General features: G+C 40.4%; 1 protein-coding gene across 1 annotated transcript in view; it reads right to left on the reverse strand.

Moving 5' to 3' along the window:
• Positions 1-2280: 2280 nt before the first annotated feature.
• The window catches only part of LOC111144077 (RAD18, E3 ubiquitin protein ligase), a 107095-nt gene continuing 92636 nt past the window's right edge, over positions 2281-16739 (reverse strand). The window contains exons 12-13 of the mRNA XM_022498177.1: positions 12786-12848; positions 2281-3359 (exon numbers count right to left, since the gene is read on the reverse strand). Coding sequence (XP_022353885.1) covers positions 3257-3359; positions 12786-12848 — 166 coding nt within the window. The 3' untranslated portion in view covers positions 2281-3256. The remainder of the gene's footprint in view (positions 3360-12785; positions 12849-16739) is intronic.

The following is a 16739-nucleotide window of genomic DNA, read 5'->3' on the forward strand; positions in this document are numbered from 1 at the left end:
CCTCAGAATGTGAATGCACTTGGAAACAGGGTTTTTAAAGTGATAATTACAGTAGAGTGAAATTGTATTACTGGGCCCTGATCCAGTATGATTGCTGTCCTTTTAAGAGGAGATTATGATACAAACATGTGCAAACAAAGAGGAAAGATCATCTAAGGACACAGTAAGAAGATGGCCATCTGCAAGCCATGGAGAGAGATCTCAGAAGAAACCAACCCTATTGACTGGTTGGACTGCTGCCCTCCAAGAACTGGGAGGGAAAAAAAAAATTCTTTTCTTTAAGCCACCCAGTCCATGGTGCTTTGTTACAGCAGCCTGAGCAAACGCTGCATGAGGGTTACCCCGTGTGTTGTAGTATGTTGAGAAGCATCCTTGGTCTCTACCCACTGATACTAGTGGCAATCCCCTAACACCACAGCTGTGACACCCCAAAATGTCTCCACACATTGCCAGATGTCTCCTAGGGGCAAAATCTTCCTCTCTGCCCTACTGAGAACCACCATTTCAGATGGCCTCTGGTCACCTGTTTTCCCAGTGCTCAGTGATATGGGAACCAAGGCAGAAAAAAAAAACTATTAAATTTCCTTACTACCTGTAGCCCATTGACAAGTCCTTTAAACAGGCAGAGTGGCATTCCTCTAGGAACTCAGCTGCTTCGATGTTAATACTTTGCTAAGGGCAAAAGACAGTCTTAGTCCGACCCCCAGGTTCCTGTAAATCTACTTTAACATATAAAAATTCCCTTGGTGGGGCGCCTGGGTGGCTCAGTGGGTTAAGCCTCTGCCTTCAGCTCAGGTCATGATCTCGGGGTCCTGGGATCGAGCCGGCATTGGGCTCTCTGCTCAGCAGGAAGCCTGCTTCCCCCTCTCTTTCTGCCTGCATCTCTGCCTACTTGTGATCTTGTGATCTCTGTCAGTCAAATAAATAAAATAAAATCTTAAAAAAAAAAAAAAAATTTCTCTTGGAAACTTCCTTTATCTCTACCCCCCCAAGATACAGGTTGGCAATCATCCTCCAAGCATTTGAGCCACCGATACACATCTGAAAAGTCTCATGACTGAGTTTTTACTAAACTAGCCCCTTTTCCTAACAACAGCTAGCCCCCTCAGGATCCTGGAAATCTTGTCAAAATACCTGGGAGGCTTATGCTATACCTAACCTCCTCCCCCAACTTGATAGTATATAATGGGCCACTCTTCCTGACCCCAGTGCAGTCTTTCTGCCCACAGGTCCTCTCCCCATACTTTAATGAAACCATCTTTTTACACCAAAGACGTCTGAAGAGTTCTTTTTTGGCCCTTGGCTTTGAACCCTAACATCATTCCTACATCACTCAGCACAGTGATGGCTACCTAACGAAGAAGATAATCAAATATTTTCTGAATAAAGTCACTTGCCTGACTCCCTATCATGGGTCTCACTACTCCCTTGCAAAATCCTTTTGTTGTGTTTAAAAGGAAGAAAAAGGAAAAGAAATAACAGGCCCAAAATGGAGTCACTTGCCCCCACAATAGCAACCAAAACTTAATTGCACTGCGGGAATGTGACCTTTACCCAGTCAAACTGGAATTTCCTGATCAGCATTACTGACATCATCTGCATCTAGTCTTCCCCCAAATGGTGAACTTGCCTACACCAATCCTTTCTTTTCTTTTGCTAATGGCTTCGGTCCTTCCTTCAACCTTGTTTCTGACTTTAAAAACTGTCCATTTTGTACAGCAACTTGGTGCTCCTTTCTACTTGTAGATGGGATGCTGCCTGATTCATGAATCCTTGAATAAAGCCAATTAGATGTTCACATTTACTTGTTTGGATTTTGTTTTTAACAGCTGCAATTAAAGTAATAATTACTTCCAGTTTAATTTATAGTAGGCTGTGCAATTTTTATTGGAACAGTTTTCATTTTGGCATAATTTCTGGCAATTCAGTGACGTAAATATCACATCAATGTTAAACCTTATTTTAGTTCATATTGCTCACTTACCTCATATCAGATCCTTTGAAAGATTCAGTGAGTGGTGCTTTTAGTTTCCTTAATGCACCACTCATAATTTAGCAGATGAAATGACTGTGACAAATTCTTATATAACCATTTGAAGCTCAGGGAACTCAAAAAGAAAATAAATGGCCATTTAAGTGTGGAAGCGCTGAACTCTAAGTCATAATGAGACTCCACACATTAACCAGAAACCCAAAAGCATACCAAAAAGCCAAAGTCAATGGAGACATTCTTTGGAAAGGGGAAGACACAAACGTCTCTCTGGTACATTCATAAATTTGTTTTCTTAGCACTGGCTCATGTGCTGTCATATCATTTGAACGGTGATGTGTTTGGGCCGGGAGTGATGTCGGGACAGGGGTGGAGAGGGCTGACTCTGGGATGCTGAAGAGTGGTCTTAGGAACTCTGGAAGAACTGGGAACTGGTGGACATTTTCACAGAGACAATTTCTGACCAAGTCTTTCCATTGATCTGTAGCTTGTACTCCACTATTCATAAGACACTATTTCCAGAATATTATTTTAAATTGATACAGTCTATTCATTTTCAAATTCATTTATTGCATTCTTTTTGTTTAATAGCTTGGAGTCAGAGTAGTAAAGATCTGATTTACCCAAGTGAAAAAGGAAAAAAAAGACTAATATCATTTTGAAGTGCCATTTCCAAAGAATATGCCCAATGTTTCAAAGTTAGTGTTTGTGACTTTTAGTTTCAATACCAACATCCTACTCCAAGTGACAAATGACTACATTAAAAACTCGGGCAATGACCATCACATAACTGCTGTGACAGGCATGCTGGCATCTGGGCATCAGGGGCTGATAAGCACCAAAGTGGTGCTGCCTTTCCAGAAATACAAAGGCTCTTAACTCCTCAGCTGTTCCTTGTGAGAGAGGTTGAAAAGAACCCTTTTCTCAAGTTAATTTCTACATGGAAGAGGAGAATGCTTTAAGGATATCCTGAAATTCAGAAACAAAACCACACAAAACTCTTTGTCAAGATCTCTGTGTACTCTGCAACGTAGGCAGACGTGCAGATGTCAATATTTTTAGACAGAGATGCTTTAGAGACAGTGAGTAATTGACCAAGTGAGGGTGTTTAGAACTTATTTTTCCCAGGAAAGGCAAAACGTATGAAAATCAGCTAACTATCATATTGAGAAGTCGACACTTGGGCATTTATGAATATGAAGTCTATGTGGCAACCCAAAGTGCCACACTCCAATCACCACACTGGAAAGGTCAGCAAAGCCCTCACTAATTCCTATTCCGCTTATTTCTCGGCTCAGTCTCAGCACCCTCTGCTGATCTGGTACGACGATTCTGTCTTGGACTCATTTCTGTGTCTTGAAGATCACTTCTGAAAACAGAAAATAGGAAAAAGCATCTCTGAAAATAATGATCATGATTATTCTACAGCAGCTTCTAGTTGACAAGTGCTTTCACATACACTAAACAGTTCTCTGCTCCACTGGCAAATCTATAGTAATTATTATTACTGTTATTATTATACACATTTTATAACTGAGAAAATAGTGACTAAGCAAAGATTACAGGCCGTAAGTGACAGAAGCACGAACTGAATGCCTTATGAATCAAAATCTAGAATAGCTTAACATAAAGAAAACTGGAAAAAAAAAAAAAGTGCTGGTATCCTAACAAGACAAAGTCAGTGTCTAACAAAATCATTCTCTTGAGCCTGTCTGAGAGCTGAGGTTGTAAGGTAATCAAGAAAACAAATTCCAAAGAAAGATAAGCCCCATGAAAGAAAGGTAGGCCACATAAATTCTGTCACTTTTGACACAGAACTGGGAGGAAGGTGGCTGTTGTACAACCAGGCAAGTGGACATGAGTGAACATTTTAATGAATTCTGAACTATGGGCTGGTACTGAAGGCCCCTGACACAAAGGATAGGCCACATGCATTGGCAAGCTCTTTTCCAGAAGCTTCCAACGGTGCTCATAAGAAAGACTGGGAGCAGGGTGGGAGACTGAGGAAAGCCCACTCTGGTGTCACAGGATAAAGCTGGTGAATGCGGGTGACAGGAATCAGGCAGAAAGCCCTACCTCTTCCAGGGACTCTTGTGTCCTATGAACTGAGAGCTTTCAGCTGCTGAGGGAAACTCACTGGCTCACAGGAACCAGGCAAAGATCTACTATCTCTATAGAAGGGACAGAATGTTTGAATGGGAAGTCTGCTTGAAAGGGAAGGATAGGAAATAATTTGCAAGAACACTGGCAAAGTTTCTTTGCTGCTGGGGAAATAGAAATAAAAATCTTTACCTCTGGAGGAAGGGCAGAAAATCATCTTGGGCTGGTGATCTCAAACAACACCAAGCAAAGACTACTTGGTAGTCTGACTACCAAGGGAGGTGGGAAAGATGGGAAGAGAAAGCTCCAACCCCGAGATCCAGGCACACAGGGCCTGCCCAAGACTGCAACTGGAACAAGACAACAAGAGAGCCCCAGCAGGCTCCCACCAGGAGCCAAGCACCAAGTAATAGGCAGTAGCAGTATACTGCTGAGGGAGAGGTGTAGACATGGAGAGTTGCACCTCTGGAATGCAGGCATGCAGACAAGGCTGAAAGGTAATGAGAACAAAATCAGAGAACAAAAGCTTCCCACAATCCAGCCCCCATACTAAGCACAAGGTAAAATCAGCCCACTGGTTGAGGAATTTGATGCCTCTGATACACTGATGGTCATGTTAGGAACCAGGAAATTCCAACCTGGGTCAACTTCCCACATTAATGGCCTAAGAGAAGAAGAAGCATGCTGTTTCCAGGCACAAACCCTATTTTTACCTCAGTATCTAAGGACCTCTGCAAGATGTCTAGCATCCACACAAGATGTACAACGCACAAAGAAGAAAAACCAAATAAAAAGTCCACTGTCAAGATATAAAGTAACCAAGAGACACAGACAGAATGACCCACATGTTGGAACCACCAGACTAAAACTTTAAGTAACTATGATTAATATGATAAAGGCTCTAGGGATAAGCTGGAGAATATACATGGAGAGATGGCTCCAGGGGTGGCTCTGAAGGACAAAGTTCATTATTGTCCCTCCCTCTCTGTAACTCCCAGAGTCTAAGAGGTTCCTCCCCCACTGTCAGCACTGTTACTCTTTCTCCCCCTCCACAAAACCAGCCTGTGCCTTTTTATTAGCTGTAACTGTACCTTTTCCTCAATTTCCTCAAAAAGTTTATTAAACTTTTCGGAGATTCCTTATGTTCCCCCTTTGACACATGTGGGCCATAGTAAGAAGACTCAGTGAGTACTGCACTCAGGCAAGTCATCACTAGCCTTCTGACTTAGGACAGGAGTTGGCAAACTCTTTGTGTAAAGGACCATATATTTTGGGCTCTGAGGGCCATACAGTCTGTTGTAACTACTCAGTTCTGTTATAATCGTGAAAAGAACCAGAGCCAACAGATAAACAAATGTGTGTGGCTATGTTCCAATAAACTTTATCAACAAACAGACAGCAGGCCAGATTTGGCCTATGGACCATAATTTGCTATCCCTGACCTAGAGCCATATCAGTCCAGAAAGTGAATCCAATAAGCCAAATCAGAATTAAGTGGGAATCCGCTAGAACACCCCCTCCCCACCCCCTGCCGGCCAAGCTGCTACCCAGAGGAGGTATCAATCTGGCCATTATACAGTTGCTGTTAGGAGAAAGAAAGAAGCATCATGCCCAGGAATAGTTAAGAAGGAACCCTGAGTTTCTGAAATAGGCAAATACATAACCTCAAAACCCTTTCTGTCCTAATCATTACCCAGAAAGTGGCCAAAAGGAAAGGATTCCTTTCTGGAGACAGCAGCATTCAGTGACCAAATTTCCTTACTAAGGTGTGTGGACTAGAAGGTGAGGGAGTTGACATTTTTAAAGGAGGCCATTCCAACACTCAGTAATATTATGCCTGCAGATTGTAGGGAGGATAAAAAGTCTAGCGAATCCCTTGACCATCAGCCCATTATTGATTCTAGTCATTTCCTTCAAAGAATGGGCCCTTAGTATTGATACGTACATGAATGACCCACATGGCTAACTCAGCACCATTCAGGTTTGTAGCCTCAAAACAGGAGATCTGCCAATCTGTGGCTTCATGACCACTTTTATGACCTGTTTAACCTTAATTACTTCTTTAAAGGCTCCATCTCCAAATATAGTCACATTGGAGGTTAGAGCTTCAACATATGAATTTTAGGGGTAAACAATTCAGTCCATAAGAGCCTCCATGGATCAGGCCATTCAGTTTTGAAAGAATCTAATAGCAAGCAAATAGCTATTTTTCAAAAAGGTGTATAACTTGTAGCTATGCTAGGCTGGACACAAGTCCAAAATCCCAAAGAGTGCCTCTAGGTTGAAGCTGCCTCCTTTCTCTGAGGCTCTAGTAAGGAAAATCATTAGTCTTAAGACTTGTAGCTATAAAGGGTGATTAGGGTTGTGGGAACTCAACTCACTTCTCTGTGTGTGGCTTTTCCCTATCAGAGAATTTGCTCTGGCATTAACTGGATATAGAATTATGAGTACATAACCCATCAATTCCTACATACATACAAATTTAAAAACAATAGTATAATGAATTAGCCCAAAGGGCCCCATCTAATGTTAAAGTCACATTAACTTCCCTTCCCCATTGTGAGTCTTACCCAAACCCCATTAAATCAATTCAGATGCTTCCTTTTCCCACAGGACAGGGTAGGATGGTGAATCTGGTACCTATATCCAATAGAACCACAAAATCCCTTCCCAAAGTTCAGCAGCACATCCAGACTGGTACGGATAGCCTTTACTCTCCCTTAGGGACAGGGGAACCTCAGCACCACTTTTTTTTTTTTTTTTCTTTTTAAGATTTATTTATTATCTGAGAGAGAGAGAGTGCAGGGAGGGGCAAAGGGAAAGGCAGTAAGAGTCCCAAGTGGACTCCACACTAAGCGCCAGGACTGACATGGGGCTCAATCTCATGACCCTGAGATCACGACCTGAACTAAAAGCGTCAGTTGTTTAACTGAGCAAGCCACCAAGCAGACCTAAGCTTCAATTCTAATCAACAAAACCAGAATAGCCAGAACAATTCTAAAAAAGAAAAATTTACATTGACAACACCAAATGCTGGTAAGGATGTAGGGCAAGAAAAAATTCTCATTCACTGTCAGTGGGAATGCAAAATGGCATAGCCACTCTGGACCAAAGTTTGGCAGTTTTTTACAAAATCAGATATAGTCTTACCATACAATCCAGCAATTGCACTCCTTGGTATTTCTCCAAGGGCACTGAAAACTTATACAAAATCCGTACTTTATTTTTAATTAGAATATAATTATGTATAGCACTTTAATCATAATCGCAAAAACCTGGAAGCAACCAAGATGTCCTTCAATAGGTGAATGGATAAAAGAACTATAATACTCCAGACCATGGAATATTATTCAGCACTAGAAAGAAATGAGCTATCAAGCCTCAAAAAGACATGGGACAATTTTAAATGAATATTAGTAAGTGAAATGAGCCAATTTGAAAAGCCTACATACTGCAGGGTTCCAAATAAACGACATTCTAGAAAACGCAAAACTATAAAGACAAAAAAATCAGTGGTTGTTGGAACTTGGAGAGAAGGAGAGATGAACAGGTGGAGCATAAAGGATTTTTAGGGCAGGGAAACTATTCTTTATACTATAATGGTGGACACGTCATTATACATTTGTTAAAACTGATACACTATAAAAAAAAGAATGAACTCTGATGTAAACTGGAAAAAGAAAGTTAGAGGCCTCATACTAGCTGATTTCATGACTTATTATAAAGCTGCAGTAATGAAGACAGGGTGTCACTGGTGAAAAGACAAACACATAAATCAATAGAGCAAAACAGTGATTCCTGAAATAGACCCACACATATATAACCAATGGATTTTTGATTAAGGTACCAAAATTATTAAATGGAGAAAGGACAGTTTCTTCAATAAATAAAGCAAATGGAGGCCCACATGTAAAAGAGAAAAACTGAACCTCAATCTATATTGTGTACCATTTATAAAAAACAACTTGAAATAAATTATAGATTTAAATGTAAATCCTAAAACTTCTAGAACATAATAGAAAAACCACTGGGTTAAGTATAGAATTCCTAGGTAGGACACAAAAAAAGCACCATATGTAAAAGAAAAGAAAAAATTGACAAACTAGATTTCATCAAAACTTAAAACTGTTCTTTGAAAGACACTATCAAGAAAATGAAAAGGCCAGCCATAAAGTAGGAGAAAATATTTGCAAAACATGTTTCTGCTAAAGAACTCATAAATCCCAAAAGTAAAAAACCACCCAATTTAATAAATGGGCAGAAAATTTGAGGAAGCACTTCATCAAAAGACACAGGAATGGCAAATATGCATGTGAGGGGAAGTTCAACATCATGAATCCTTAGGGAAATGCAAATTAAAATGACAGAAAAATACTACTATATCTTTATTAAAATGGCTTTAAAAATAAAGACAATGACAAAGTACTGGCCAAGAGATGGAGCAACTAAGAGGTCTCATATATTGCTGGTGGAATACAGCTGGGCAGTTTCTTACCAGTTGAACATACATGAACCATATGATGCCATTCCTAGATATTTACCCAAGAGAAATGAAAACCTATGTCCACACAAAATACTGCACTCAAATCCTTACAGCAATTTTATTCATAATCCCCTAAACCTGGAAACAACCCAAATATGCCCATCAGCTGTTGAATGGGTAAATAAAATGTGTTGCAAATGAACTCTCACGGGGTTAAGATGAAATTCAGATTAACAGAGAAAATTACTCCTTTCTGATTTTGTAAGAATATTAGAGAAACCTATTTCCTAAAATTTCCTCTTTAAGACACTATGAGATAGTTAAAATGATTCATAAGTGACAATCTTTATCCACTCACAGGTTCTTGAAGCCACAGAAGCTGTCACTAACAGCTAAATCCATTAATGAGTGTATTGAGAGCCAATAAACACTGACTGACATATTCTTTCACTCATATACTTACTGAGTGCCCAATATGGGCCACCCAGGCACTAGGCTACACACATGAAGATTCAAGGTCCAATGCACATGCTCTCTAGAAAGGCAGTCAAGTAAGTGCAGAGTGCTGGAGCAGAATCAGGGGCTTCTGAATGGAACTGTGGAGAAAGGAGTAACAATTGCCATCTAGATGAGGAAAGGGGAAAAGGCAATGAGGCAAAGCAAAGGCACAGAAGCAAGGTAATATGACTTCCTGAGGTGACTATGAGTAGTTTGGCTTAGATGAAACAAGGAGTTGTGGGGTGGAGAGGGGGTAGGCACATATGAAATTCCATGAGCCAGTAGGTAGGCTGGGGCCATGACAATAAGAGCCTTGGATGCTGGCAAGTCCCCAAAGGACTTTAAAGTCCAACAAAAAGAACACAGTGTGTTTCAGATCTCACCCGCAGAATGAACTGTAACGACTAGAGGCAGAGAGGCAGCTGGACAGCTGTTGCAGCAAGCTAGAGAGAAGAGCAAAAGGCCTGTAGTCAACTGCAGCACAAAGGGCTGATGGAGAGAGATATCACTAAGGTGCTGCGCTGGGTGGGGGCCCCAGGAGCAGCTTAGTGACACTTGGGAATGTGTTAAAAATGCAAACTATTAGGCCCCACCCCAAATGTACTGAATCAGACTCTTCGAATTCGGTAAAGCCCAATAATCTGTGTTTTAACAAGTCCTTCAGATGTCTGTGATGCATATTTAGATCTGAGCACCACCTACCCATATGACTTTGGCAGATGACTGAATATGAAAGGTCAGGGCGAATGAGAGGTTGAAAACGATTCCTGGGTGTCTGGCTTGAACAGTGAGGCAGACTACCACACTCCATTCACTGGGGGAGGGGACAGTGGAGGGCAAGCAGCTCTGGAGAGAAGGGACTTAGACTCTCTGGGGCAGAATATTATATATATAAAAAAATGAAGCCTAGAAATGTGAAATGATATACCAGGACCACTTCTCTTACTGTTTTCATTCTGTTTGATGTAAATATATTTTATAGCTCAAAACAGTAAGATGAACAAATATTTACAGACATAAGAACCCAAGATCAGTCTGCAGAAAATAGTTTTTGGGTTTTTTGCTGCTCATGAAAATACTGCTTTATATGGAGCACTGTGTTGCTAATAGAACCTCTCAATCATTTATGGAATTAAGAGAATGTGTTGGAACTGAAATAGTATGTTCCAGGACAAATATCTCAAATATGCCACTGTGGTACCATAAAACATGCCTATAAGCTTAAGATGTAAAGTGCCAAATTTTGTTTAAAAGTAAAGATATGGAGGCTTTTCCTGATTCTGCCTCTAAAGCTACATTATGGCATAAGCTTATCTGCACTGTTCTATGCTTAGCTTAAGTCAGGAGGCCTGGATTCTGATCTTGGCAGTGCCACTAACTAGCTGTGGACCTTGACCTAGTCAATATACCACTGTGGGGTCCAGCTTCCTTCTATAACATGAAGGGATTAGATGAGATGAACACTTAGATCTTTCTAGCTGTAATATTTATTATTTATGAGGATGAATCGATGGGATTGGTCTTCTCAGTGCTTTGTTATATGATGACTTTTTTTTTTAAAGGTTTTATTTATTTATTTAACAGAGAGAGAAATCACAAGTAGGCAGAGAGGCAGGCAGAGAGAGAGAGAGAAGGGGAAGCAGGGTCCCCGCTGAGCAGAGAGCCTGATGCGGGGCTCAATTCCAGGACCCTGAGATCATGACCTGAGCCAAAGGCAGAGGCTTAACCCATTGAGCCACCCAGGCACACTATATGATGACCTTTGGAGGCCATCATTATTGAGAATGCCTGGGGTGCAGAAACTCTGGCTACAAGGTGTCATAGCCATTGGTGTCAGATTTAGCTCAGCATGAACAGGGTGATTGCTGGTACAAGAGGAAATAGTTAGCTAAGCAGTGGCCTTCTTTCCCAAAATGCAAATTTAAATAATGCTCAGGTGAGAGTAATACAGCCAAAATCTCAAACTTTCATAAAACATTACTGTTTGAACCACCAAATAACTCATTGGCCTGATAAACCTCCTCATAATTCTTTCCCTGAATAAACACACTTCCTATTGTCCCAGTGATTCAGCTATGAAACTACAAAATCTCAGTACGGTAAACTTCTCCTTCTTTGTAAAGACAGTACACAGCTTAATGGTCCAAAGAGCTGACTTTTGACACACTGGTTACAATCTTAGCTCCATCACTGACCACTTAACTGCTGAGTGACCTTGGGATGGAAATTTACCTCTTTGAGTCTCAAAGAGGCTTTTAAAAAGGTGAAAAGGTCAACACTATCAAATCTGCTAAGAAGTCAAAGAAGGTCTTAACTTTGGATTTAGCAAGATGGAGTTCTTTGATGACCTTAGTGAAAATGAATTCAGATGAATGATGGAACTGGCTGAAAATGTGGAATAAGTGGGAGATAAGGAGGTGGAAAAAGCAGGTAGAGACCATCCATTAAGTAAAGGAAGGAGAGGGGTGCCTGGGTGACTCAGATGTTAGCCACCTGTCTTTGGTTCCTGTCACGAGCCCAGGGTCCTGGGATCAAGCCCTGCATCGGGCTCCCTGCTCAGAGGGAAGCCTGCTTCTCTCTCTCCCACTCCCCCTGCTTTCCTGTGTTCCCTCTCTTGCTGTGTGCCTCTCTCTGCCAAGCAAATAAAATCTTTAAAAAAAAAAAGAGAGAGAGAGAGAGAAAAGAAAGGAAAGAAAGATACAACAGTGGCTGCAGGATGAAATGGGAATGAGAGGAGACACTGAATGAAGTGTTATTTGTTGGCTGGTTGGTTTTAAGATGGAAAGATTTGAGCAGTCTGAGAAGCCAATGACAAAGATACAGTTGAGGGGGAACAGCTGCCAGACAAAGAAGGGATAAAGTTCCTAACAAATGGGTAGGAACAAGGAAGAATTAGCCTCTGATAACACATCCCTTTATTATAAAAGGAGGCAAATATAAAAAGAGGAATAAAATATGTACAAATATAGACAGATTTATACATTTGGTGTTGGAAAGATGAGGACTCCCACATAATGGCTTCTATTTTCTCTACAAAGGAAGAGAAAAGGTCTCCAGCTGGGGGTGCAGCCACTGGAAAGAGGTGAGGTTTCAAATAATCCTTGTGAAGAACCAGACAAAGAAATGACCACAGAAACAGTAAAACTGCTAGGCAGTTTGGAGGGCCCACTGAAGTGTAATCACAAAATTACAGTGGAACAAAGCTGCCCCATTGTACTGCAGATCACTCCTGCAGGTGGAGATTAATGAAAATGTAATATTCTTTGGCATTGTTCCTTTCTTCCTTACTTACCGGTAGGACCTGGAATAGGTCCCCTCCACCATTCTCATTTCCCAGACAAATTCCTAAATGCTAACAGGAAAAGGAATCAAACTGCTGCATTTATTCTACACTAAACATGACTGGGAACATCTAGGAAAGGACTGAAAGTTTTCTAAACTCTGAGTCAGTGCCTATGGCTAAACTGTAAATTTCTCGTTGGAACAATCTGTCTTTTGAAAACAACTTCTGACAAGTAAGCAGAATTATTACAGTGGGATTCCACTTCTAAGCAAAAATGTATAGAAACAAGTAGTAAACTGGAAATCTTTACCTTAATGTGTGTGAATTATTACCTTAAATCAGAAAGCACAAATACTCTTTTGTTTGAAAATCAACTGCATGGAATTATAATTTCTCAGAGTACACACTACTTCTTGATGATGAGAACTCACCTATGTGATGCTTCCCAGGCTTCCTCTTCTTCTAGAAGATCTCTTATGATATCTGAACTGGAACTAAAAGGACAGGTACATCAATATTGTCAGACAATAAAAAGACCATAACCACATGGTTCCATTATATGAAATTCTAGAAAACACAAACCAATCTCTAGTGATAGAAAGCAAACTAGCAGATCAGTGATTGTTTACCTGCAGGGGGCAGAGGGTGGGCAAGGAGGGATTACAAAGTGGCACAAGGAAACTCTGGGAGTGGACAGGTTCATCGTCTTGATTGTGAAGATGAATTCATAGCTGTATACATGTATCAAAACTCATCAAACTGTGTGCTTTAAATATTTGCAGTTTATTATACATCAATGTAAAAAAACTTAATAAACTAGCAATAATAAAGAAAAAATCATTAAAGTTTAAATAAATCCTTCAACATAAAACCTGCATTGAAATGGAATATAGTCACAAACCTTTTTAATCTCCCATGGCAACCAAAGATCAAACTGTGTTTAAAAAACTGCACTCTAGTAATGAGATTCACAAAGAGACATTAAGTTCCTAAGTGGCTTTTAGTCCCTTTGTAACCAAAGTAAGGTAAAATTTAATTAATTTGAACTGTGCTAATAATGGAATTTGTTATAATACAACCTGGCTTAAAGTGTCGTATAATCTTTGGTCTATCTGGGTAAAATAAGGTTATAGAGGACATGTATAATTTCTTAAAAAGAAAAAAGTGTTCCAAAGCTTTTAGCATCTTGTTCTTACCCAAATAATTCTTACCAAGTAAGTAAAAAGAAAAAAGAAACAAAGATGTACATCAATAGCAAAAAAGCATTTCTTTAGGTATCCAAGACAAAAAATGTGAAGGGCATTTCATGGGACAACTCAGAAACAGGAGTCACTACCCCAGGGTGGAGAAGGCTAAAACAAAGGAATAACTTTCTCCTGGATGAGAAACAATAGGATTGGCTATGTCTATGCCAATCATTTTTTTCTTTTTTTTTTTTTTTTAAGATTTTATTTATTCATTTGACAGAGATCACAAGTAGGCAGAGAGGCAGACAGGGAGAGAAAGGGAGGGAAGCAGGCTCCCAGCTGAGCAGAGAGCCCAATGCAGGGCTTGATCCCAGGACCCTGAGATCATGACCTGAGCCGAAAGCAGAGACTCAACCCACTGAGCCACCCAGGTGCCCCTATGCCAATCATTTTCTAATGATACTCAGATAACATAAGGTTAAAAATTATGGAGCTATAAAGCACCAATGAATCATTCTCAACTACTGACAAATCACTTTGAAGCAATGTTTGCCTGTAGTACATGAACAAAACAAGGCAACAACCATCAATCAACAACACTCCTCTGTGCCAAATATTTTACTCAAGGGGTAACCCCCAAACCCTAAGCCTCTCAAGGAGCTATATGCACGAGCCCTTCTGACTGTGGTTCGTTCATGTGTGCAATGGCCTCTGTGTGGCGATTCCATGTGCTGTGCAGGGGTAGTGACCCTCCAACACAGCTAGCTCAGTGGTTCTCAGGTATTTCAGGATAAGGATCCTCAGATGGAAGCAACAATGCATTCAGTATAGGAGGCTTGAGAAAATAAATAATAATAAAGTATTGTAAATTTAGTAAGTCTTCTAGTCTATATTTTACTCATTACAGTGGCACATGCAGGACAGTGAAAAAACAGTAGTACCTGGATTTGTGAGATACTCTTTAAAGATAATTCTTGTCTAAAGATAATTCTTGCTATGTATGTGCTCTTGCAGGCCCAGTGAATCATTCCTTCAAGCCCCTGGGTTGGGAAGATCTGATCTAAAGTATCAGAGTAACTAAGCATCTGCTACTCTTCTACATTTGAGGGTGCCCCCCCATGCAAATGCAAGTGCCCCATTAAATAATAACATTCATTTTAGTGGTAATTTGTACTTTACTGTAAACTGTCTTAAAACAAGCTTTCTTATTAAATAGCTAGCTAAATGTAGTATTAGGAGAGAAGGGAGAGAAGCAGAAGGTCCTTAAGGAGATACAAGGCAGATTTCACCAACTTTATGAATTTTCTAAGAGACAGACCCTCATAGCCACTTACTAGGGAGGGCTAATAGCTATGGCCACCCTCACCCCCACAGAAGCAGTCTACCCTTTCCACTCCCAACAGCCCAACCTTTGTTATTCCTTATTTCACTTTTAACTACTACAACTTTATAAAGAAAACTGAAGTTGTTTTCATGGACCTTTTTTTTTCCTCTTCTCTCTCCTGTTACACTGATACCATCACCCACTCTTCTTCACCTGGACAGAGCTACGGCAATGTTTCTCAACCTTTTTCTTTATCGTCCCCCACCTAAAGATCTTTTTTAGACTTTTTACTTTTCCATAATTGCCTTTCTATGAGATTTTAATACTGAAATATTATGTGTACCTGTTTATATATTGTATGTGTGTATATATATATATGCTTTATATAGAGAGTAAGTTGGTTTTTTGTGTTTTGTGGTGTGTGTGTGTGTGTGTGTGTGTGTGTGTTGGCCATCCAGCCTCCTTGCTGCCAAGAACCAAGTTCCATCCACTAGGGAGCTCCTATCAAGAAGCCATAAGCAAAGGGAATGGGAGTTAAAGGGTGGTCATGAGCTCTGGGTCCCGGTAGGTGTCACAGGGCTAGAAGAAATAAAGTGTGCTTCTTCCCAACATCCCTAACAACACAAACATACAGTTGTGGGTTTTTTTGTTGTTTTTGTTTGTTTGTTTGTTTTTAACAGAAAGGTTACAAAGCATCCCTCCTGTTCTAGCTAAGTAAGCAGGACAGCTGGGCCTGTCAACTAACCTAGTCGTCTTGTGGTCAATTTTCCTACAGGCTTTCAAATCACCAGTAGAAATCATTGATTTGTTAAAAGAAAATATTTGCAGTACATTAGTGACATAAACCTAAGCAGTTTTTGCTACACTACCTCAGTGAAAACAGATGGTAGAGGAGGTTCACAAAAAACACTTCTCAAAAATGGTCTGCAGTCTCCTCTTGCTCTGTGACTTCAATACCCCTGACTAGACATGCTGCCCAGCTAGCTCCCAACATCCTCAATTCTCGCCTCCTTTCCTTCCACCCCAGTTTAGTTACCAATCTGAATGACATAAATTTTACCTACAGTGATATTTTAGGATTATCTGCTATATCTGCTACTCTGATTCTAGTCACCACTAAGAAACTGAGAGTTGGAAGCCTGAATGGCTCAGTTCGGTGACCATCTGATTCTTGATTTTCTGCCCAGGTCATGATCTCAGGATCATGAGATCAGAACCCAGGTAGGCCTCTGAGCTGGGTACGGTGCCTGCTTAAAAAGATTCTCTCCCGGGGTGCCTGGGTGGCTCAGTGGGTTAAAGCCTCTGCCTTTGGCTTGGGTGATGATCCCAGGGTTCTGGGATAGAGCACCGCATTGGGCTCTCTGCTCAGCAGGGAGCCTGCTTCTCCCTCTCTCTCTGCCTGCCTCTCTGACTACTTGCGATTTCTACCTGTCAAATAACTAAATAAAATCTTAAAAAAAGATTCTCTCTCTTCCTTTTCCTCTGTCCCTTCCACATCTCCCAAAAAACAACTAAGAGTTGACGCTAATACAATTAAAACAGCAGAGAGACTTGTTCGTTCCTCTTTAAAGTAATGCACTCGCCAAATTCTACTTAAAAACCACATTCCTGAAATTACACATACAGTTTCACAAATAGGATTTTACAAAGAGACTACTGGGCACAATAGTCAGTATTACGAAAATTAACACTCAGATCTCTTCCTTGTGGATAGTAATTAATATTTTTGAAGTCTTAGTCATTTTACTATGCCTTGGAGATCAAAAATTCCTTTCATATACTTTCAAGACATCTAAAAAACCCTCCACAGGAGAAAATATTCACTCTGTTATACAAGGGGTCAGAGCATGTATGAGTCTACACAGCTATAGCTT

Source organism: Enhydra lutris, unplaced genomic scaffold (genome assembly GCF_002288905.1).
Source record: "Enhydra lutris kenyoni isolate GAN:26980312 unplaced genomic scaffold, ASM228890v2 scaffoldscaffold10, whole genome shotgun sequence".
In the NCBI taxonomy this organism is placed as follows: Eukaryota; Metazoa; Chordata; class Mammalia; order Carnivora; family Mustelidae; genus Enhydra; species Enhydra lutris.